Genomic DNA, 23,549 nt, shown 5'->3' with positions numbered 1-23,549 from the left:
CACTCGCAGCAGGTGGGGTTTATTCAAGGACTTTTATTTTCTTACATATGTTTTTTTAAGGGTCACAATGGATATAAGAAGGTAACAAAACTGTAAAAAAAAAAAAAAAAATCTGTGGTTATTGTTTCAAGGAGTTGCAGTATCAAATTTACTACTCAGAAATTGATGTTTTATGTTTTAAGCGCTGGCAAATAGAGTTGAGAGTGCCAGCAAGGTGGGGGAAAACGGTAGCAACAAAAGGAGCTGCCTTGTTACTTAATGAGAATGAATGAAGACATTCCCAAACATCTGCACCTGCCAGTTTGTTCTCCTTGTGTTCTCTGCACATTACAGTCAACAAGGTTGGCATAGACTCCCTCACATTCCCGCTGTCCCATCACACACACGCACGCGCACACACACACACGGAGTCAACACAGGCTGGCAGTCCAACAAACTGACGCTGAATTTGCCTCCATCCACACTGTGGCCTTTAAAATGTTTACGATCCAAGCTAGTGATGCGACACGTGCAAAGTTAAATCTCTGTGATCTCATTGAAACATGCACTAAATTGTATGTGAATTAGTGCAGAGACATTTCCAGAAATGATTGAAAGCTTTAGCTGACCAATTAATCTCCAGCTACGTTTGTAATTTGTAAAGACCTTTCTTTCTTTTCCTGATCAGAGAATGTGTACAAACAGAAGCAACGTCTGGTGCACGACCTGCCATGCTGGACCTGATGGACTCCTAAATGGCTTTGTACCATGATTGGGAACACAGTGTTCTCCATCAAGCCTAATATGCTTTTTCTTTTTTAATTACATACATATATTTTGGACGGGATGTGATAGAGAGAATTCTTTTTAGTTGCCAATGTTTTAGTGAGTAGCAGATAATAGCTACATCAAATTACTTTCTGCTGTGTAAGGATTGGCAATTTTCCCCTAAAATAAAATGAGTCTTGTTACTTTTCAATTAGGAGTTGAATCTGAAGAATGAACTTGACATTTCCATTGAGATAAGAACTACACTTAGAAAGATAAGATTATTTTTTTACATAATAAAAGCACACCTAATGCTAATTATCTCCTCACTACTAATTTATCAAAAGTTTTATTGACAAGACTTGAAGCCAACTAAAAGTTGCCGCGTTTCTTTTTTTTGTCTCATAAAGTTTTCTTTAAATGTAGCTGACTGTTGGATCTCTTGATTTGCCAACAGCTTCTTGGCCGACTTGCAGGTTTCCATTAGGGTGCGTGTTTACTTTTCTGGATTTAAACACAATATTAAAAATATCAAAGCAAAATGCAGATCACTTTGAGAAAACCACTCAAAGGCCTAAACTAAAGGTCCAGTTTGACTTGACAATAAAATCCAGCAAGGCAATTTGACTTGGACAGGAGAGCAAAGAGTTTCTTTTTGAAAAGTCCAAAGCAAAAGCTTGTTTCAAGCTGCTTGCTCCATTATTTATTTTTTGTTCAGAATTTTACTCTTGCAAGAGCTGTCACTTTCTGCAGTTTTCTTTTTATGTTACTATTAATTTTGAACAGCCAACTCAATTAAAAAAGTTGGATTAGCCGTTTTTCCACTTCATTTGTACCAAATAACTCTTTTGCGCTTCCAAAAAACACTGACGCGCTTGTGTTTCCACACGTGCACACAGTCACAGCCTTCATATGCATGTGCGTTTCACCTTTTCTGGTTCCTGTCCGCTGTGTCGACACAATCCCAGCATTTATGAGATTACCAAAGCCCATTTGTGTTCCGGCGGGAGCCATCTTGGCTCGAAGGAGGCCTCAACTGGGAACCATCTGGGCTCTGCTCTAAGCAGCTTCCTCTCCACCTCCCCTTTCCTTTCTGCGCTGAGACCAAACCTATTTAAATTTGAAAGGAGAGGAACTCAAATTCAGCATGAAACTTTAAAATCAAGCCTTCCCATTATGAATGGTTTCTTCATGCAAAGGAGGGAATGTTGGAACGGTTTTAGGGGATGCGTCTCGTGGGAAGCGGTAATCCTTACAGGGGTTATTTTAACAGTAAATTCAGCTTTTGAATGCTTGGAGGGGGGGGGAAAAGTACTCTGAAAGATGTAAAAATGTGACGTTCCCCACATACGTTTTCATTTCACAGCCTTAACTGAAAATTATGTAAAACTGAATTAGCAGAGACAGCTTTATAGTACAGGAGCAGATGGGAAATGTCTATATATTTCATTCACTGGGAGACATTTTTAGAAAGCTTTTGGTAATGGGAAATTGACTTTTTTTTTTTTTTTACCCAACTAAAAGGTCACATTATGCTAAGCTGCATGATTAAATAAATAGTAATCATTCAAATCCAAATTTTACAATCAAGTTTAGTTGGATTGTATTTCATTTTTTATTAGCCTGATTAGTATTTCCGAAATTCCAATTTGAACATGTTTAGCTAAACAAGCCAGTGCAATAGCTCTAAACCTTGATTAAATCCTCCTACTTAGGCAATCTTCTGAGCTGCATCCATGAACAAGACAAGGACCCTTTGTGGAACATTGATCAGTCAATTTCCACATCTTCTGTGCAAGCTTAAGTAGTCCAATACACTTCTCCTGATCTCTTATTCAGCCTTTGCTCTAAATGAACTCATCCTTTTTAATTTCACCTTTTGGCATGAATATTAGCCTCCTTCTTTCTCACTGTTCAGTTAAATACCAGTTCCGCTTTATTTGATGAGCCTTTCAAGGTCAGTGGTCCTGGCGCTCATAAATCTGACATTTTTAGTTTCACCCAGAATCTCACATTTGTTCACATTCCTGACTTCTTAGTGGATTTAGTTTAACAGTTTGTTTGTATTATTTGGGCTTTTTTTATATTATGGCCACAGAGAAATGCCTTTTTTTTTTTTTTTTTTCTTCAGAGGTTGTGTATTTGACAAGTCATTGTGGGTTTTGGCCTTTTGTAAATGTGAAGTCAGTTCATGTAATTTTACTGGTGTTCAGAGGATGTGCTGACGTTCTTCAGGAAGCCTGTTTGCTATTAATAGCGCTCCGTTCCTGCGTTAACACCGTCCCTGTAGGTGTTGACTTGAGCCATGCAGTCATCTTGTAATCATCAGTATGCTGTTGTCAGTGGCTGGCTAATTTTCCTTCCATAAGGTTAGCGGTATGTGGTAAATGAAGTTTCCTGCCTGAGTGTTCTGGGAAACAAAGCAGACTAATTTGTTCTGGTATTAGTCGAGAAGACGTTGTCAGCATTGCCCATGACTCTCGTTTGCTTTATTTGTTTGTACCTTTGCATTTTTGCTGAACTCACTTGCCTTGCTATTTAGATTCCCTACAACACTTATCACTAAGGCACTAGAATCTCAGAAAAATGACATTTTCGTCATTCAGATTTTTTTAAACACCTGGTTCAGAGTGTTTGGGTTTTTTTTCTTTCTCTGATCTGAAATTGCCATGCATGTGGTTTTGGCCTTTTTTCACTTTTTGCCCACTTTTCCATTTCACATTGTGATGTGTGAAGGCCAAACAGTTTCTTTTAGCATAGTTATGCAAGTGACTTTGCACTTTAAGACCGGGATAAAATGAAGATGGTTGTAAATTGCAAAAGGAAGAGGGGTGGGCAGTGAAAATAAAGCAGATGATGCGGAGGCAGATAAGATTTTGGTGAGCTTGCATGTTTTATTCAGGACCTGAGAGGTTAGGGAGGATTGCTCCTTGCGCTTGTCTTGTATAATGATTTTATTTTTGATTAAATCAAAATAAATCTCTGGACACACGGGATAAAATCCAATTATTAAAGGAAAATGTTAAAAATCCTTATCCAGTTCAGGTTTAATTTATCAAGGTGTTATGGATTTTGATGTACAGATGATCCAATGCAGTCCAGACTTTTTAAAACTTAGTCCATTTTTTTTTATTTAGCACCAATGGAAATCTTGAAGCAGATGCTAACTTTAGTGTTGTTAGAGGCCAATTGTTGTTTTCTACCAGGATGCTAGAAAGTTTATAAGCCATTCTACTTTTATTTTATTATAATTTTTTTATTCTCAAAAAGTTGACCTTATCACATAAGTGAGATAATACCATTTATGTTTACAAATTCAATTTAGGCAGCTGTTGCTGCCAAAAAAGCTTTGGACAACATTTTACCCGTTTCTCCTACACAGACACACAAAAGCTCACACTCTTCTGACATTTATAGCAAAACGTAAACTTTCTTCAGCCAATTTTTTTTTACCTGTAAACTCAGCCTTAAGGTTAAAGAACATGTTCATAGGATGTGAAATGTCTTGTGGTTTCACATTTTGGGTCATTTTGGGTTTCAAAGGTGAGCCTCTGTAAGGATGAGTGCTGGTTGTACTCTTGTACCTTTTGTCAGGTAGCATATGAGCAGCCTTTATCTGCAGACAGTAGTAACTGGATCCCTGAAATGTTGGCTCTGCTAGTAGGCTGTGAATCTGTGCTTAATAATAAAACATATAATGCACGCTGCAATAAAAGCTTTTTTTAACTGTAGATGAGAACAAGGCAGAGCCGTTTCCAAACCTAATTCCCTTCAGATTTCCCTTGTGACTGTGGGGCTAAGCAGTTCAAGTCTTAATTACTTGACTTCTCCCTATCTTGAAAGCACACCTGTCCTCTGACTTTATCGCTGACTTTCGTTTTTTTAATTTGTAAAAAAAAAAAAAAAAAAAAAAAAAAAAAAGCAAAAACCTATCCTTGATCATCCATCACTTCTAAAACAAACTATTATGGATAGATAATTAGTCTGAATAGGCAGAATTTGGTAATAGTCTATCAAGAGCGACTTTGCGAGACCCGTTCTACTTTGTCAGCAGTGTAAGGTCCTTTGTTGTCCTCATTTGTTTACTTAAAGGAGTCGGGGCTCGGCTGTTACTAATTGAATATGATTTACGTTGTTGGGGTGGGGGAGGGGGAGAAAAAAAAGGTAGCCTGGTGATGTTTAGAGACTTAATTAAGTTTGAAGTGCATGTGGAGCACTCATTTAAAAACCCCAACAGCCTGGCCTGTTTGCGGAGGTTCTTCGGTTCCCGTCGTTGGCGTGGATAGACGTGTTATTGAAAGCAGACAGAGCTTAATTAAGAATGTCAAGGACTGCAGTGAATCTGAAGACAAGAGGGCATTGCTGGGTTTTGTGTTTGAAGAAAGAAAAGAGAGCCCCGTCTCCAGCCGGAGCACTCGCTGGGATATCTGGAGCTGAGCAGTTAAAATGGGATCTGTCTGTTTGCTACTTCATCATTAGAAAGCCCCCAGGTCTCCGTTGATGAAAAACGGCCTCTTTTTCAGAATCTCAGAGCATTTTATTTGCTACTCCCAGTATGTAACAATAAAATGAGTATGTTTGTCTTATTTTCTTCTTCTTGTTTCCTAGGTTGAAGTTGAAGTGGAGAGCATGGACAAAGCGGGCAACTTCATTGGCTGGCTGCACATTGAAGGCGTGAATCTGTCTGTGGCGCTGGTAGAGAACGCTCTGTCCAAGGTCCACTTCACAGCAGAACGCAGCGCCTACTACAAAGCGCTGGTTTCAGCCGAGGAGGCGTGCAGACAAAAGAAAGAGAAGGTAGGCCTCATTATCAGCGGAACAGAAACTACTGTACATACAGTCGGAGAGGTTTCTCTGAGAATTGGACCTCTAAGTCATGAAGCGGTCCTCATGAAGCTGTCGGGACGTGAACATCCTTCACTGTAAATTTCATTCAGGCAGAGCACAGATAGCATCTCGGTTAGTTTCGTTTTGGTGCACTGAAGGCTCAGGACATCATCCAGCATAGCCAGTAGTGCCATTTCTCTCGGCGCTCTTATTGAAACACACAGTTGTCACTGGAACAAGCAGCTTCAAGAATAAAATCGGTATTTATTTGGCTTCCTGTCAAGTTTGAGATGTGGTGTCCTAGGCATGTCTGCAAGTTTGTCAGCGTAAGGTTTCTCGCACAATTTAAGATCTCCTGAAACATCAGTGTATGTTTGGAATCCAGTGACGGAAGTAAAAGTGGAAATGTTTGAGAATATTAAAATTAAAATGAATTACTTCAATTTATTTCAGTATTTTATTGATTTATTGGTCTGGAAAGTTTGCCTTAATATTTTTGCTTGTGAAATTTTTTGAAATCTAAATTGCTCTGCTTTCCATTGAACTATCACCTTACTTGCATTGTCAGTTGTGGCTGCAGGGAGACAAAATGTGAAAATGTTCTCTGTGAATGAACACCACACTGTAAATTGGTCGACAATGCATTAACGTGCATTCAGAAGCCGTCGTATGTCGAGCATCACTGTTGTGAAGTTCCTCCATGCAGGCTTTGCAAATGGGCACATTTGCTGTTATCATTGAAGCTGTCTATCCTCAATGGGAGTTGTGTGATGGATGGTGGCCTCCCTCACTCTGATCCTGATCTCGCCTTGCATTTTCATTATGGCTCCACGAGTCACCTCTGGCAGATGCACAAAGTGCCCAGCCAGCTGTCAACGTTGTCCTCCTTCTCTCTATCTCTGTAACTTATTTCTTTCACTTGCTCCGTCTTTCTCTCTCTCCCACTCTCTACTTATTTGGGTCCTTGAGGACACACAAATGCCTGCTCATCCCATATAAATGTGATGTATCGCCAGAGCTAGGAGGAGGTTGTTCTCTCTGCCTCCAAAGAATCTATCATGTTCGTAGTTGCTGTGTTCCTACAGTGTTGTTTGCTTTCGGCTCTCTTCTTTTTGTTGCAATTACTCTCCATCTGTGCCCCCCCACCCAACCACCCACCCCTACCTCCTCTACATCTCCTCCCCCAAAAACACTGGCAGCAGGAGATGAATATCTGGAGAGTGGTCTGCAGGTGAACCTTTGCTTTTTCTTAAAAAAAAAAAAAAAAAAAAGGAAAAAAAAAGTCTTGCTAGCCATGTGAACACCCAGTCCCTGCCATGTTAAATCTGACCACACATTCCCTGACACCTCTAGGAATTTCACTCTAGGTTTCCAGGTCCTGTTCCGCCGCGCTGAGACAGACTGACTTGGAACACAAGGTTTTCATTTGAACTGACCTGAGGAAAGGCGGCAGAATGGGGGCCTGCATTGACCAGACAGATGGTGATTATGGTTGATGTTAGTACGCCAGAGGCATCAGCGGACAGATCAGCTACTGCCCGATTTGCTTCGTTGCGAATAGTTTTGTGTTTGTACAGTACAGCGCCCCTCAGTTGATTTCTGCACACTACGCAACTCCAAGGCAGATGAGGTGGGACTTGGAGCTCTAATTAACCCTGGGAGACCACCTTGAGAAAAGCTGAGAGCCCGGCAGTTTATTTCAGTCTTTCTCTTTTGAAGTAGTGGCTGGCTGGTCCGTGTCTGTGTGTAGGCTGTGGTAAGGTAGGGCACACTGCATCCTTTCCCGTCTCTCTTCCTCTTTTCTCATCGCCTTCTCTTTATCGTCCCTGCGGCTGTAGATGTGGAAGACATCAGTCGTTGCTGTGTCAGGCATCTCTACAAGAAAACAAGGTTGTCCTAATATACTGAGGATGCGCCAGAGCTTGTGCGCGCATACACACACATAAACATGCGCGTTTATTAAGGAAAAGTTTGCGTTGGTGGACCAGCTGGGACTCGGGTCAACAAGGGGGGAAGAGAGGCTTGCTGCTGTAGCATCCTAAACCAAAACTGCTTAGCTGGAGTGTCTTAAGTGAATATGAGATTTTGCTAAAATGAGACCAATGGGACAAAGTGATTGTGTTCTAATTGAGGAATTCCAAAGGGTTGGAAGATGAGCTCAGCAGGTTTTAATCTTGCCCATCAGCTCCTCTTGGAACAATATTTGGAACAGTGCTCACAGCAAATTAAACTCTCCCTACATGTACGAGACATGACTTGTACATCTGGGTGCCTTTCCGAATCTCTTTGCTCTTCTTTTTTCTTTTTTTTTTCATACTTGATATGCATACAGTGACAGTCAGAAGTATAAGTGCATTGGGCATGAATACAATATTACTTTTGGGCTTTTAATTATGAATTTCAACTCTTCCTTTTTCAGAATTGATAGAAACTTTGAATTTGACGTGGAGATTACCTAATCAACACCAATTCAGACATCCATTTACAGTCTAATATATATATATATATATATATATATATATATATATATATATATATATATATATATATATATATATACACATACATACATACAGGTCCTTCTCAAAAAATTTGCATATTGTAATAAAGTTTATTACAACTTTATTACATAAAAATTTAACTGTCATCTATTTTAGATTAGGTCTTTTATTGTTTTAATACTGATGATTTTGGCATACAGCTCATAAAAACCCAAAATCCCCGTCTCAAAAAATTAGCATATCATGAAAAGGTTCTCTGAACGAGCAGTTAACCTCATCATCTGAATCAACAAAGTAACTAAACACCTGCAAAAGATTCCTGAAGCTTTTAAAAACTCCCAGCCTGGTTCATTACTCAAAACCACAATCATGGGTCAGACTGCCGACCTGACTGCTGTCCAGAAGGTCATCATTGACACCCTAAAGCAAGAGGGTAAGGCACAGAAAGAAATTTCTGAACCAATAGGCTGTTCGCAGAGTGCTGTATCAAGGCACCTCAGTGGGAAGTGTGGCAGAAAACGCTGCACAACGAGAAGAGGTGACCGGACCCTGAGGAAGATTGTGGAGAAGGGCCGATTCCAGACGTTGGGGGACCTGAGGAAGCAGTGGACTGAGTCTGGAGTAGAAACATCCAGAGCCACAGTGCACAGGCGTGTGCAGGAAATGGGCTACAGGTGCTGCATTCCCCAGGTCAAAGGTCAAGCCACTTTTGAACCAGCGGCAGAAGCGCCTGACCTGGTCTACAGAGAAGCAGCACTGGACTGTTGCTCAGTGATCCAAAGTGCTTTTTTTGGATGAAAGCAAATTTTGCATGTCTTTCGGAAATCAAGGTGCCAGAGTCTGGAGGAAGACTGGGGAGAAGGAAATGCCAAAATGCCAGAAGTCCAGTGTCAAGTACCCACAGTCAGTGATGGTCTGGGGATCCATGTCAGCTGCTGGTGTCGGTCCACTGTGTTTTAATCAAGGACAGGGTCAATGCAGCAGCTATAGGAGATTTTGGAGCACTTCATGCTTCCATCTGCTGAAAAACTTTATGGAGATGAAGATTTAATTTTTCAGCACAACCTGGCACCTGCTCACAGTGCTAAAACCACTGGTATTACTGACCATGGTATTACTGTTGGCCTGCCAACTCTCCTGACCTGAACCCCATAGAGAATCTGTGGGATATTGTAAAGAGAAAGTTGAGAGACCAAGACCCAAAACTCTGGATGAGCTAAAGGCCTCTATTGAAGCATCCTGGGCTCCATAACACCTCAGCAGGGCCACAGGCTGATTGCCTCCATGCCACGCCGCATTGAAGGCTGCAGAAGGATTTCTGATCAAGTACTGAGTGAATAACTGAACATTATTATTTGAAAGATGACTTTTTTGGTATTAAAACACATTTCTTTTATTGGTCGGATGAAATATGCAAATTTTTTGAGACAGGGATTTTGGGTTTTCATGAGCTGTTTGCCAAAATCATCAGTATTAAAACAATAAAAGACCTGAAATATTTCAGTTGGTGTGCAATAAATTTAAAATATGACAGTTTAATTTTTATCATTTCATTATGGAAAATAATGAACTTTATTACAATATGCTAATTTTTTGAGAAGGACCTATATATATATATATATATATATATATACAAGCATATATAAAATATGCTTGTTTAGTAATATTTGCATAAATGTACTTTACATTTTCAGAAAGAATTGACTCTTTGTACGACTCCCAACAAGATTCTTGTTTAATTCTGGTTGGATGAGTTGATTTAATTTAATCAAATTTATTTGTGTAGTACATTTCAGCAACAAGGCAGTTCAAAGGGGTTTATGCCATAAAATCATTATACAGTCAGCAATTACAAAAACAAGCAATAAAAATTTAATTTTGTCAAATACCATCAAATTCGCATCAAATACGCTGATCATTGTCCCATTTATTACTAATCAATGGCAACTCTAAACAGGTGGGTGTTTAGCTTTGATTTAGATTAAACTGTGTTTCAGCTGTCTAGCAACTTTCTGGATGTTTATTCCACATTTGTGGAGAGTAGAATCTGAATCTGTCTTCTCCTTTTAAAATGGTTGGTTTCCAGCATAGACTGCCAAATTCTCTTTACTACAAATCCAGCAACAAGAGGTTTCAAATTTGGACCCAATTGGTGTCCAAATTGGCTAACATTAGGCTTCTGAGATGGACTTTCCAAAGTTTTTACGTCATCTAGAAAAATTTTAAATATGGACCTTATTTAAATACTTTTTCTGTGTCAAGAGACCAACCATTTTGAACAATATAGTGATATAGGGCTCAATTGGAAAGCATTTCCAGGCTGTAAAAAAAAACAGTGAATTTGTCTTTTTAATATGAAGTGTCTCATAGCTGCTGTTCATGTGTTTCCCGTTTCCTCTTGCTGCAGGCGATAGAAATAAATTTGACAAAAAAGCAACAGCATCTTGGCTCTGTGGATTGGGAGCAGAGGCTTTGACTGCAGCGATGTTGACTGCAGCTTTGATTCGAGTTTTCTGACTGAGCAGGTGTGGGAGTTGGTTTGTTAATTTATCGGTTATGCCTCGGGGACCATCTCATTTAAAAAAAAAAAAGAAATGAAATGCTCAGAAATTAAGAAGCGGGGTCATGAAAAAGAAATCAATCTACAATCCCAGAAGTGCTCTGTGCTTTGGAAATTTAAGCTTTGTTTTCCTCAGTCCTCTTGTATAGAAAATAAACAGCTTTTTGTTTATTTTCTATACAAGTATGATGCCTATAAAAGTATTCACCCCGTTTGGTGTTTTACACTTTTATTGTTTTCAGAAACAAATTAATAGCAACTAAATTTCGCCTTTTTGACTATAATTTACCCCCCAAAAAACATTTAATGCCAAACTGAAAACAATTTCTATAAAACTGGTTGTAAATTTTTGACATAAAATAATTGCATACATTTCCACCCTCTTTTTGAAGTGACTGACCTAATTGAGGTCCAGTCAATTGCTAGTACGAGTCAATTTCCTGTGGCAACCATTTTGTGCCTCATCCAGAAATGAATGACCAATTTGAACTCAATATCACCCAAATAGGGCTTTCTTGATATATATTTTTTTCCAATGTAATTAGCCAACCTTGAAGAAGATTAACAGACTCTGATGGGTCTCAAAGTGGTTGAACGGACAATGGGGGTGGAGGGAGAAGAAAAGAGCCCAAAAGACCATGTGACAACTCTTGTTAAGATATTTCATGTCACAGGACTCCTCTTCTTTGATCGCCGCCCGCCCCTTTTCTCTCTCAGCCCAGCTCAGCCCTCTTCATACACCGCTGTCTGACTTTAATCTCTTGAACGTTCTCGCCTCCTTACGCTCACTCTCATCACGTTCCCCTTTCTTCCGTCCTCCTTCGGCTGATCATTGAACCGCCGTCATGCTCCCCTTTGCTTCATTTGCTTCGACAGTTTTTGGATCGTACTGGACGGCGAGGACTGCATAAAACTGACTGAGTCAGGCACCTGCATCAGTTGTGCTTCTGTTTCGGAGAAGAGTGGAGGGAAAAATTCTGGAAGAGGGGGTGGGGGAGAAGTCTAAATCCAGGATCTGCTGCTGCCATTCCTTATGCTTCACCAGTCAATCAGCAGCACTTGTCAGAAGTACTTGAAGCAGCATCTTTCTGACTTTGAACTGTTTGACGTGTCCTTGGCAGACCCTGATTGAAGTATATAATCTTGTTTCAGCGTTCTTTTTCCCTCCTGAAAAGTTAGACGTCCAGCTGACTCGACTGGCTGTCCCCTCATTCCAGGGCTGACGCTCTAGTACATAAACACATGACTAAGGGCAACTGTTTTGGTTCGCTACATTTGAACATTCCGCTGGCTGGCTTACTATGCAAAAACATTCAGTATACCAGTATATTCCAGATAATTGTGTTTATTTCACCATAGATACATGGAAGTGTCACTGTAAACCAATGTTTTAAGGTTTCTAAACTGCAAGTCCTTTAAATGAGATGGCAGACTTAAAGTGGGAGTGACCTGTGTTTCTTCAGCTGTATGTAAAGTATTGTTCCTGACAAATTTACCCGGCGTTTAAGGCACCATTGGCATACATTACAACCAAACATAAGATAATAATGATTAAAAAAAGCATTGTCATTCTGCAATTGAAAAGGGAGAGTCATATTTTATATTTTAAAGCAACTGATAGTAGATTTTAAAAAAAGCATAGTAAAACTCCTAAGAGCAGTGTATGTCTTTTCTGCTTACTTTCAGTTCTGTAATGGTCTACACAAAATGAAATACCAGCAGTGTTCTTTATCTTCTGTGAATTATAGTGCTTTTTCTTACTATGCCTAGTGTATTCTTCAACCCTGAAGCGATCTGTTCTTTCTGTTTTGCAGTCGTTTATATTTCCCTTTTCCATTTCTTTCCCTCTTCTTGAATAAGCTGTGATAGTCCTCAACACTATCATTAAAAAAAGAAACTTTTGCAGCAAAATAATGTAGTACATTTGGCTCATTTTGTAGCTGCTTCCCAAAAATTGTTTTTCCAATATTTATTTCACTGATCATATCATCACTATTTAAATGTTGGTCTCTGGCTGTTCTCATTCTGAAAACAAAATTACCCAGCATGAAATTGTTTTTGTTGTTTTTTATTTTTTGTTTCATAATAATTGTAGGGCTTGTAAAGGAGTCTTTATAGAACATTAAAGCAAATGAGTTACTCTTTGTTGCCACTTTTGTTTTCATTTTCTGTCAGTTGATGGATGTGGAATACCTCAGCTATTTATTGAAAGACTGCGAAGTTCTAATGTAATAATTATAGATGTTTCAGTATTTTCTAAGCTCTTCTGCCTCCCCACTCAATCATCCAAAAAACTCTAGTTACATTTTGAGTGAGATTTTTAATAGGTGAATGTTGGATTTAAAAAAAAAAAGCAAAGTATTTTGATACACTGCTGATTGAAGATAAGTGTTGTGAAAACAACCAGTAGATTCTGATACTTTTCTGTCAGACTTGAGTTATGCATTTAAGTTAAAAAAAATGTGATTGAGAATATTTAAATACCCACTTGCACAATAAGTCACCTAGGCAACCATTAGCTACTAGATTTAAAAAACTTTGCTTTGTCGTGCTACAGATGGACATCCAGGATAATCATTGTGTCAGAGGTCATTTTGCATCAGTTTTTAGCCTTTCGGAGAACACTGGACGAAGCTTTGCCAGAGCTGAGCTAACTGCGTCTCATCTCACCTTTGAGCACTTTATCGACGCTCTTCTTTGTCACATCCACAGCATCATGTTGTCCAGTCCAGCAGCAGTCACAAGTCATTGAAGCTTCAAGGTCTCTGCTTCTCTGCACAGTAATTCTTTGACTCAATCACTTTGAGGGGGTGTGAGTAGCCGTGAACAGGTGTGGAGAGTCCGATGACTCATGGTGCAGCAGTCCTCATCCTGCAGTGCTCAAATTACCTTTTGTTCCTACTTTTTTTTTTTTGCTCCTTTACATTTATATTCAGCATTGAAAATGCTTTAAATTACTACTTAACTATTGCCCTCCAAAGTTTGGCTAAATTTGTTCCCACTTGATGCTGCTGTCAACTGATCTCTGCATTTATAAAATTTTATGTGTTAGGAAATAGCAATGATAAAACAATGTAATTCTCCCCCCCCCCCCAAGTCTAAAAAGTAGGTCAATAAACCCTTTGAAAACAGTGTGCAGTAAAGAGCTTAAGCCCAGATTTATTGCTATGAATTAAGATGGTAAGAAGCAGCCAGATGGTCTTTAATAAATGTACCTAAACTAATATGTTGTCACGTCCACAGAAACAGACATTTTAGCGGCTTGCAGGTGTGGGATGATTCAGTTTGACCTAAAACCAACATGAGGAGGAAAAACATCCAGGATATTCTCTGAAAAGGCTGATTTGCTACCTGTCAGTTTGGAAAGACTGAGGTTACTCCCAAACACCTCGGATTAAATTTTTCACAACAGGCTCCGATGCTTTCTGAAGTCGATCTTCGGCAGGGTCGTTTCCCCCCAGTTTTGAACTCTACAATGTTGAGAAAAATGATCAAGCCGAGGCAGACTTCCGAGACTCAGGAAGCAGCAAGTAAGCATTTTAAAGATTGACAGATGGGGGGGCAGGCCCTTGGAGGAAAATAAAAAGAAAGAAAAAACAACTCTTCAATGCAGTTTGTCTATAAAATTGCATCTAAACAACAAAACTTCTGGACTTAATCCATAACAGAAGATGATGGAAAACAAAATGCGACAAAGTGAGATTTTTCTGCTATTATGAAAAGCACTGTTTAGAGAAAATCCAACACCAAGCAACACAAATAACTGATGCAGTCTAGCAAGCAAAGTGATTGACGATGCTAATGTTTTGGTTTATGCAGCCACTAAACCTTAACCACCTTTAGGCATTCACTCGCACACACCCAGAGCTAATGTGAGGGAATCTGTCCAAGTGTTTGGCTCCATGCAGAGGAATCATTTTCCAAAAGGGATGGGGGGGAGAATAATTACTTAACTGGTAGACCATAACATTATTAGATGCTTGAAGACCTTACGATATTGTTGCATAAAATCATAGATATAATTAAGAACAAACTATGACATTTAGAATCGCAGGTCAAACGTCAGCCAGGCTTTAAATTAAAGGGAAAACCCTCAAAACTGTCATGTCTTGAGATATTTCTCAACATGATTTTATGTTCCTGAGAAATGTATGCTTTTTAAATGTATTTAAAATACATGTAAATATACACTGCTCAAAAAAATAAAGGGGACACTTAAACAACACAATATAACTCCAAGTAAATCAAACTGTCCACTTAGGAAGCAACACTGATTGACACGACGAGGGTCCCCGTTGTCAGTGTTGCTTCCTAAGTGGACAGTTTGATTTCACAGAAGTTTGATTTACTTGGAGTTATATTGTGTTGTTTAAGTGTTCCCTTTATTTTTTTGAGCAGTGTATTTATACACCAATCTGCATCAGTGTATAAATATTTGTGTGAATGGGTGAATCTGGCTCTAATGCAAAGCGCTTTGAGAGGTCAAAATGACTGGAAAAGCACAAAACAAGTTCAGTCCATTTATCATTTACTATCCTAAGGATGTAGGTAATAGGTGGTTTTTTTTTTCCTATGGCTTGAAAGCTGAGGCCAGAGAGAAGAGGCTTAGGCTAAATGCTGGTGTCTAGCCTTTTAGATCAGTGGCTCAAGTCTCATGTGCCGTGCTGCAAATCATCAACACATTCAGTGAGAGAACACATTGCTTTACAGCCAGTGTCAGTAGGCACGCAAGATGGAGGCAGCATAGTTTGTGTTGGCAAGTGTGAAAGGACGGGGGATCACAGCAAGGGGACATTATTGCCTGCAGGGTGGTCTCGATGGGAGAGGTGACCCATGCGGGACATTATGTCGCTGGAAAAGATGGCCAGGACTGGGCGCTATTATGTGCAACTGATTCTCCGGCTTCTCGCACAATGCATGATTCCGCCTCCGAGTGCTCAGATTGTTTGCGATTTACTATGACATGAGGATTCGTCTGCTTTGAGCACGTCTTTACTCCTGCTGTCATCTTTCTTCTCGGCGTTGTATGCCCAAAACTGAACCAACCACACAAAAGCAAAGAGCTGACAGAGGCTTTTTTCATATGGCCAACAGATTACATAATTTGATTCTCAGTGTGCTGTGTGCACATCCCTGCTCACACTAACTTGGTTGCAGATGGAAGGAAGCGCCACACATGCACACACCATACTCTCACTGTCTCTTTTCTGCTTACTCAAACATGCTTTAAGCCTGCGCAGACTTTGCACACCACACACACACTTCCCGCACAGACACTCACTCTCCGAGGACACCCCCCCGCCACCCACTTTAGTCGGCAAGCTGGACCCTTAGTGCCCGGAGGCAGAGAGACGGAATGACGGAGAAAGAGATCAGTGGACCCGCTGATGTGTGTGTGCTGTTTACACCCCAACTCCCAGTTTTCTCCTGGTCTTCATCTGTCTCCCACCCACCGCCCCCCCCCCAATTCTGAGCTGCAAATTCAGCAGTCTGTCACCTGTACTCACAGACCTGCAAAATCACACAAAAATACTCTTTCCATCTTTATGTGCTTCATTCACCATCTGACTGTGCAACCATGCATATTGCAGTCACCTGCAAAGTCAAGGGCACAAACCTGCTTTATTTATTTATTTTGTTTCATAGGCAAGAAACTAAGACCTCCTTAATGACGTCTGAGCAGTCTCACCTTCTGCTTGCTGAATTATACATTTACATGAGTTGCAGGATTACATGCTGACGTTTTAAATGTCATCTGAAAGATGCATCAAGGCACAAGGACATCAGTCCGGTCCTGAGGAACAGGCACACACTCAGAAGTAGGCCTCTTAGTTTAGTCATCTGTCCATATGTGATGTGCCTGCCTGGTCAGTTTTCTTTCTACTCTTTTCCATCTAGTTAATTTATTTCTGTGGATCACACCTTGTTTTGTATTTGGTTGTATGTTTCTATCTTGTTTTGCTTTTTTGTTGTTTACATGTATTAATGTCTGCCCTCTAATCCCAAGAGAGCCACGAGAAACACGCATGCTATGAAATGGCTCGGTGGGATTAATACATTTTGAATATCAGCTTCTAGTTTGGCTCCACATAATAACAAAAGCTATTTTACTGATAAAAAATGTTTATTTTCCAATATGAATCAAGATGTAACATGCATGCACATCTGGAACAGACACCAAAAGTCACTAGTGCCGGGTTCTCAAGTGAAGCGATTGCTGGTTGGATGGATGAATGGATGGATGGGTGTTTGATTGGGTGGGTGCACGACTGGCTGAATGGTTTGATGGATGGAGGTTTGTTTGGCTGATTGAGTGTATGGAGGGATGGTTGGTTTATTGGACTGTAAGCCTGACTGACTGAAAATGAATGATTATCAAAATGATATTGCCATTTTTCACCACTTTGTCTGAATACATTAAGTGTATTATTTCTAGACTCGATAAGTAACTGTTAGATAATTGTGCTTTAAATATGGATCAAAGTAATGGTGATTATTCTTCTTGCAATCAAGCAGCTCTCCTCAGATCAGAGATGTGCAGGTTTTTCACCATCTTCAGCTCGTTATTATGCAAATATCTTGGGCGATTTCTTTTAATGCAGTTCTTTATATTACAACAGATTGACACTAAGCTTCATCAACCACAGTGGGGAAAAAACACCTGTGGTCTGTGCTCAGGAGGCCTTCCTACTGCTTAAAAATTCAGTCTTGCCCCATTTTTTGCTCCCTTTTTTCACTTATTGTCACCTTCATTTCTGCTGATTAAAATAGTGAAGGACTACAGTTTAGTTGGTGGATTATTTGCCCTCTTTTTTCTGGACTAGTTCCTCTTGGGAGTGTGTGAGGAAACACTTTTCCACTTGGTTTGACGGGGAGTTGTTATAGCCGACTCCTTTATACCTCCGATAAAATAAAATGTGTACAATTCTGGGAGGCTCTGACCCAAACCTGCAGAGCATCGGACCATTGGAACACGTTGATTATTTTTCGTTTTAATCCACCCTGCTTTTTTTTTTTTCCCCTCCTGTGTGGTGGGATCATTGTTGGTTTATACCACATTTCATTTGGAGCCAGTTTGAGTCACATCTGACTCTTTCATACTTGGGTACAAAAACAAGTTTCTGAGTCAGAGACTGTAAGGTCCTAAAACTACAATGACTCTGCCTCACATAAAAGTTTACTTTTTCTGCAGTTTTTTTGTTTTTGTCTTCGACTGCTTTCATATTCTCGTTGTAAACCAACCAACTTCTACCCAAGTTCTGTTTTCAGTTACTGATGGAAATAAATTGCTATAAAAATGCTCAAACCTCACACAGTCAATTTCTGTAATTGCTAAATATTACATACTATGCTATCTTGAGTTTTTGTGATTTTGACCTCCATTTACATCGGTGATTAGAACCCATGGTCAAGCCCAAATATAGGCTGAATCATGCTGGAAGATCAGTTGGTGACATAAAATAACGTTTTCTTACAGTCGACTGAATCGAATGTAGAAAATCTTGTTAAATAGTTTTTAGAACAGACAAGTAACGTCTCAAGTCAATCGCTCTTTGATGCTTGACACCTAATTTTTTTCAGCTACAACATAACCCAGATTTCTAAAGTATGAAATTACAAAGGGATGAAGTAAGCATCACTCGACAGCGACACTTCCTTATTCTTGCAAAGCTTTTAATTGAGAATTTTACCCATCATCCTCTCAGTTTCTCCTTTCTGTTTCTCGCCCCCCATGCAAATATGACATTTTCCCCTGATGTTGATTGGCATTTATGCATTCTTGTTCCATCAAGGAAATGCTAAAACATTTAATATGCACATTTTCATCCAGCTTCAGGGCTGCTCTCTTAGTTCTAATTTAATCATGGATGAAGCAAGACAGAGTGTGATATCCACAATTCGGCTAAAAATAAGATGCAGGCAATTTATAGTCATTTACACACACTTTGACATTTTTTAAGGCCTGTGCTTGGAGCCACACTTAACTCTATTTAATGTGGGCTGCCACTGAAGCATCCCTCCCTTACATTTTCCATGCCTTTACTTCCTTTGGTCTTCTCTTGTTTAATGAAATGGCAAATATTTGTTTCTTGAGGGCGTCATTTAGGTTCTCTCCTTGCTGGTTAGGTTAACGTTTGTTCTGCTTAATAAATAAAGGCTCTCTCTTTTTTTTTAGTTACAAAGCAATTAGAAAATGATGATGCATCACATATCTGTTATTTAAGATAAGTAATGTAACCTTTGATATGCCTGATATGGGGGGAGAAGCTTTAAGATTTAAGAATGCAAACATGTTTATTTTCTACTTTTAACTGTAAATTAAGTCGGTATTCGTACTGAGACTTGAAATGTAAAGAAAAACTATTGTAGAGATGCTGGACTTACAAGGATTTAGTCCTCTAAACATACAGGGAATATTTTCAGAACACATTTATTTTAAATGAGTAAAACTTTTTTGTTTGTTTGTTTTGTTTTTGTTTAGTTTTATTAGCTTAGAACTCTAGAAGAAATAGAAAGCGATGACCCAGGATTGCAAAGTGCAGAACTGAGAGTGCTTTAGCGGCTAGGAATATTTGTCAAAATAATGCAAAGCTAAAACGGATGAGGCCAGTCTACTTTTAGCAATGGAAGGAGAGGAGAAGTTTGCTGTATAGCTGAAGTGGGCACAAACGCCTCATCAGTTCTCTTTATTACCTGCGCATAGACACATTGTCAGGCTGTTTCTTGGTTGAGCAGCCAGTTTTTTCCCTAAATGAATTTGCTTATTCTTTCTCCTCTGTTCACCTTCCTCGTGCGTCGTCCTCTTCTGTTCAACCCCTTCGCCGTTTCTTTCTTTTTATTCATTTGCTCCTGCTCCAGTACCTGCACACCATCAACCCCTGTTTTTCCTCTTTCCCAATCTCATCTTTAATTCAGCCTCTTTGTCTTTTTGATTCCCTTATTCCCCCATCTTCTTTTTACTCTTTCACAATCCAAGCCCTGAATTAGACATCCTACTTATTAATCTGCCTACTTCCACATGCGCTCTAATGCGCTGCCACAAAGAGACTACATGACTGCTTTTTGGTTTATTATGCGTTAGTGGTTTTTAATCTGTTTCTTTCATAGGAATCAGTTGTTGCCAGGATGTTGAAGAAGGGCATTTAAATGTGTGTGTGCCTGTGCATTTTACTCCGAAAGAGAAAATGTTCCAGGTTCCAGTAAATGTCTGGAATTTGATATGAGGATTTTCCAGTTTTGAATAAGCATGAGGAGAAAAAACAAATTTATATTCCAAAATAATTTCACTTTATTCCTTGATTCAGTGTCCTTCTTTATTTTCTGCCATTCATTTTTAAACTGTTTGTCCATCTGATCTTCTATCCTTTCTTTTCATACATCTGTCCATAAATTTTTTTTTACTTTCATCCAACTTTTCTTCCTTTCACCAATCCTACATTTTTCATCTGTCATCCTGTTCTCCGTCTCATCCATTCCTTCTTTCTATTCCTTCATAATGCTTCCCTCCTACCCATCCAAATGTCCATTCATCCATTTATCTATCCATTCATCTATCAAGTCATCTATTCATCCGTTTGTCCTTTCATCCTTTTAAGTGTGAAGCTTAATGCTTTTCCCTCTCGTGCTGTACATTACTGTTTATACTGTTCAATTTAAAAACTTTTCTAATTTGAGCTGAACTTTTCCAATCCCAAACGGAAATTAAATATTTCTTGTTAAATGAGTTTTGTGGGGGGGAAAAAAATCAAGTGTTTGGTTGATTTCCTACTTGAGTCTCAGTGCAAGGTAACGTTTTGTTTAGACTTGCATTTAAAACTCTGATATTCAGAGAATAGGTCAGAATGAACCAGTTCAAGGATTTTTAGCACATTTGAATAAAAAGGAAATGACATCCCTACAGACGTTTTCAGTTTTTGACCTCAATCTCTGAATTCACTAAGGGCACATCTGTTTTAACAGGCTGCTTTTATATAATCTAAATCCAAACAAGAGGCTTGTAAAATCATGTACGTTGGTCACATTTTCCATGTGAGCAGTCTGCAGTGCATCTTGCCCAATTTGTTTTCCCTCATTAGTCTACAGAAAAGATGGCTGAAGTGCCAGTGTTTGGAGTGTCCTCAACAGGACTTTCAAGTTACCTGGGAGAAGAAAAAAAATGTCTCAATGTTGGAGAGATGTGAGTGAGTTCTTAAGAGTTCCCGTCTAATTTAGGTCAGACTGTGTTCAGCTCGATGCTTTCTTGCCTGAAGAAAACACTTTGCATCTAGAGAATGGGACTACTCTGTTAGTTTTGGGTGTGTGTTTTTTGTGCATTTTAGAGCCGCTGTCTTTTTCTTTCCCTCTCTCTTGCCTTGGGGAGAGACAGTTATGTAATCAGAATCTCGTCATCCTTGCACTTCAGATTCCCACTGTTGTGCTAGGCTCTTTTCATACCTTTTCTCCTGTTCCAGCAAAATATATAATATATATATCGTGTGTTTACTGCTTGTCCCTCCTTATTTTACTTCTTTTAGTTTGGGTTTTCCAGGGAATGTTACATCATTTCACCGTAGAGGTTTAGAAAACATTAGCTGTTTGGTTAAAACAGAATGCTGAACTTCTGTACACAACTTCTCTTGAGCTCTAATTTTTTTTTCTTGTTTTGATTAGAGCATATTCTGAAGAACATAATTCTCCAATGTGGACTGGGGTTGTTGATCTGCTAGTGAACTTTGACCAACATGCAACGATAGGATCAAAAATAAAAGCGTCACTTAGTATTATCTGATATACTTATCTGAGTATGTACGTTTTCATTTTCTAAAGTCAAAATGAGTCGCCAACTCCCACAAACTTAATTCTGGCTATCTGCCGGTGTGCAAAAGAATGTAACCTTTAAAGACATTTCAAAGAGAGGATTGTGATTATCTCACCTTTTTTTTTTTTTTTTCTTCATTTGAAAAATAAACCTTGTACAAGAGAAACGTCAGGAATTTGAATCATAATACAAAACACGACATGTGGGAAGTGATTCAGACCTGAGCTACGTCAGATTTTCTCTTTAGCGCTGTGTCCTTCTCCTTTATTTTCATACTTCTTGCTCTCTGCTTTTCTTTTTTCCCCCTCTATGCTCTTCAGCGCTGCCATATTAACCCCTCTGTCAGTCTGCGAGTCAGCGCCGCCGCCGCCTCGCTCCCACCAGCAGCCATCAGAAATCATCTGCAGAGAAAAGCTCGAAAAGCAACAATGCCACCCTGTAAAAGAAGGGCAAAAAAAAAGAAAAAATCTGTCGCCATGGCAACTGTTGGCAACACATGTAGCCTTTTTAATTACTAAGCTGATTAATTGCTTTTTAATTGCATACTTAGACAAAATAAACTTCTGTCCCCATTCCCTTCTTTGTTCCTTAAACTCTTCAGTAATTTCCAGTGATCAGCTGGAGAGTGTCCTCTCAATGACAATAATCCTGTTGAGCTGAAAGGCATTTTATAGACTAGAGCGACACAAAAGCAGCGAAGAGCAGAATAGGGGACACCATGGGCTTCAAATAGCTGACCCCCCCTCTTAACTCTGCATGCTGCCAAGGCAGGTGGGCACATTTCTGGGGAGCCCAACTTCACCTACACATCTTCAAGGTCATATGAAGGACCCTTACTGACAAAATAGGTAAAGATGACATTTTTAAAAGCAATGTTATCTGTTTTTGATTACATTACTTGCTACTGTGAAATTAAATAAATGGAAATTGTTACCTTGGAGACATATTCACTTGAAAAGAACTTGAGTACTATAGAATCCAATCCGTTTGTGTATTGCGCGTTTGTATTCTGAGTTTCCATTCATGGCTGAACAACGTGAAAATTGTCCCGTCACCTGACAATTTATCGGTGCATCTCTAACGAGTAATCATTTCTATTATGATTTTTATTATTATAAGTCATCTCTTAGTGCCCAGTCGAAATGACAGTGAGACTAAAGACGCCGCTTGCTTGATCACCCAAATACCTGAAAATCAGTGAGGCCAAACAGTTTGTTGTAATCATAGTAAACAAAGCCAAATCAAGCCCCGTTCGTCTCCGTTTCCTCCCACTTTCTCTCAGTAGCAACTCATTTTGTCGTCAAGGTTATGGTTACAGTACATTAAGAGACCTTTCCTGTTTCCTGACGTATTTTACTTGTCACCCCGTCTCGCCCTCCCTCCTCGGTTCTCATCATTCGTCTGATTCTTTTGAAGAATGGAAAAACTCAACCGTGTTCTGCCGTGCTTTGGAGTGGTGAACTTTAATTGCGTGCTTATTCCCCGCTGTTGTTTTTATTATTTTTTTTCTTTTATTGCTGTGATCTCTCTCTGCTTGATCATGTTCTAATGGCCGCGGACAGACACAGTCACCGCTCCGGTTACAAAAACAGGCCATTTGATGTAAGGCTCCATATGCCGGAGCGACTGCCTCCGGGGAAGATGTGTGTGTGCGTGTGTGTGTGTGGTGGTTCTGGTGTGTGTCTCATCTGCATACGGCGCTCCGATCCTCTCAGCCGTCTGGTCTCCCATGCCAGCGGAGGAGGGTGGCACTTTTAAGCACGTTAGCATAGGTACAGGTTATTTTTGTGCATCGCTTTGATTATACACCCATTTGCTCTGTTTCTATGGCAACCTTATGCTCCCTCTTGGTTCTCATGTTCATAGCACCCATCTTTGACAGGTGCAAGTTAGAGTTTAATGCTAATTGAATTTTGTCTGCGTGACGACAAGCCCGTTCCTCCTCCAGCTGATGCAGTCGTGTTCAGGAGGATCAATTTGTCGATTTAAAAAAAAAAAAAAAAAACCTTGCAAGTGCCCTGCATGATAGCCTCAGGTTGCATTCAAGCCCCTCGCTGTCTCGTACGTGTCTGCTTGCCTGCATGCGAGTTTTGGCAGCGTAAGTGGGGGTCACATT

General features: G+C 39.6%; 1 protein-coding gene across 1 annotated transcript in view; it reads left to right on the top strand.

The window, feature by feature from the left end:
* The window catches only part of snd1 (staphylococcal nuclease and tudor domain containing 1), a 169,079-nt gene that overhangs the window by 100,233 nt on the left and 45,297 nt on the right, over positions 1 to 23,549 (top strand). Inside the window, exon 17 of the mRNA XM_008400601.3 lies at positions 5,356 to 5,544. Coding sequence (XP_008398823.1) covers positions 5,356 to 5,544 — 189 coding nt within the window. The remainder of the gene's footprint in view (positions 1 to 5,355; positions 5,545 to 23,549) is intronic.

The sequence above is a fragment of the Poecilia reticulata genome, chromosome 23, assembly GCF_904066995.2.
Source record: "Poecilia reticulata chromosome 23, P_reticulata-male-v2, whole genome shotgun sequence".
Classification (NCBI taxonomy): Eukaryota; Metazoa; Chordata; class Actinopteri; order Cyprinodontiformes; family Poeciliidae; genus Poecilia; species Poecilia reticulata.
The sequence above is the reverse complement of the archived record's forward strand: the minus strand, read 5'-3'. Positions and strand labels throughout refer to the sequence as shown.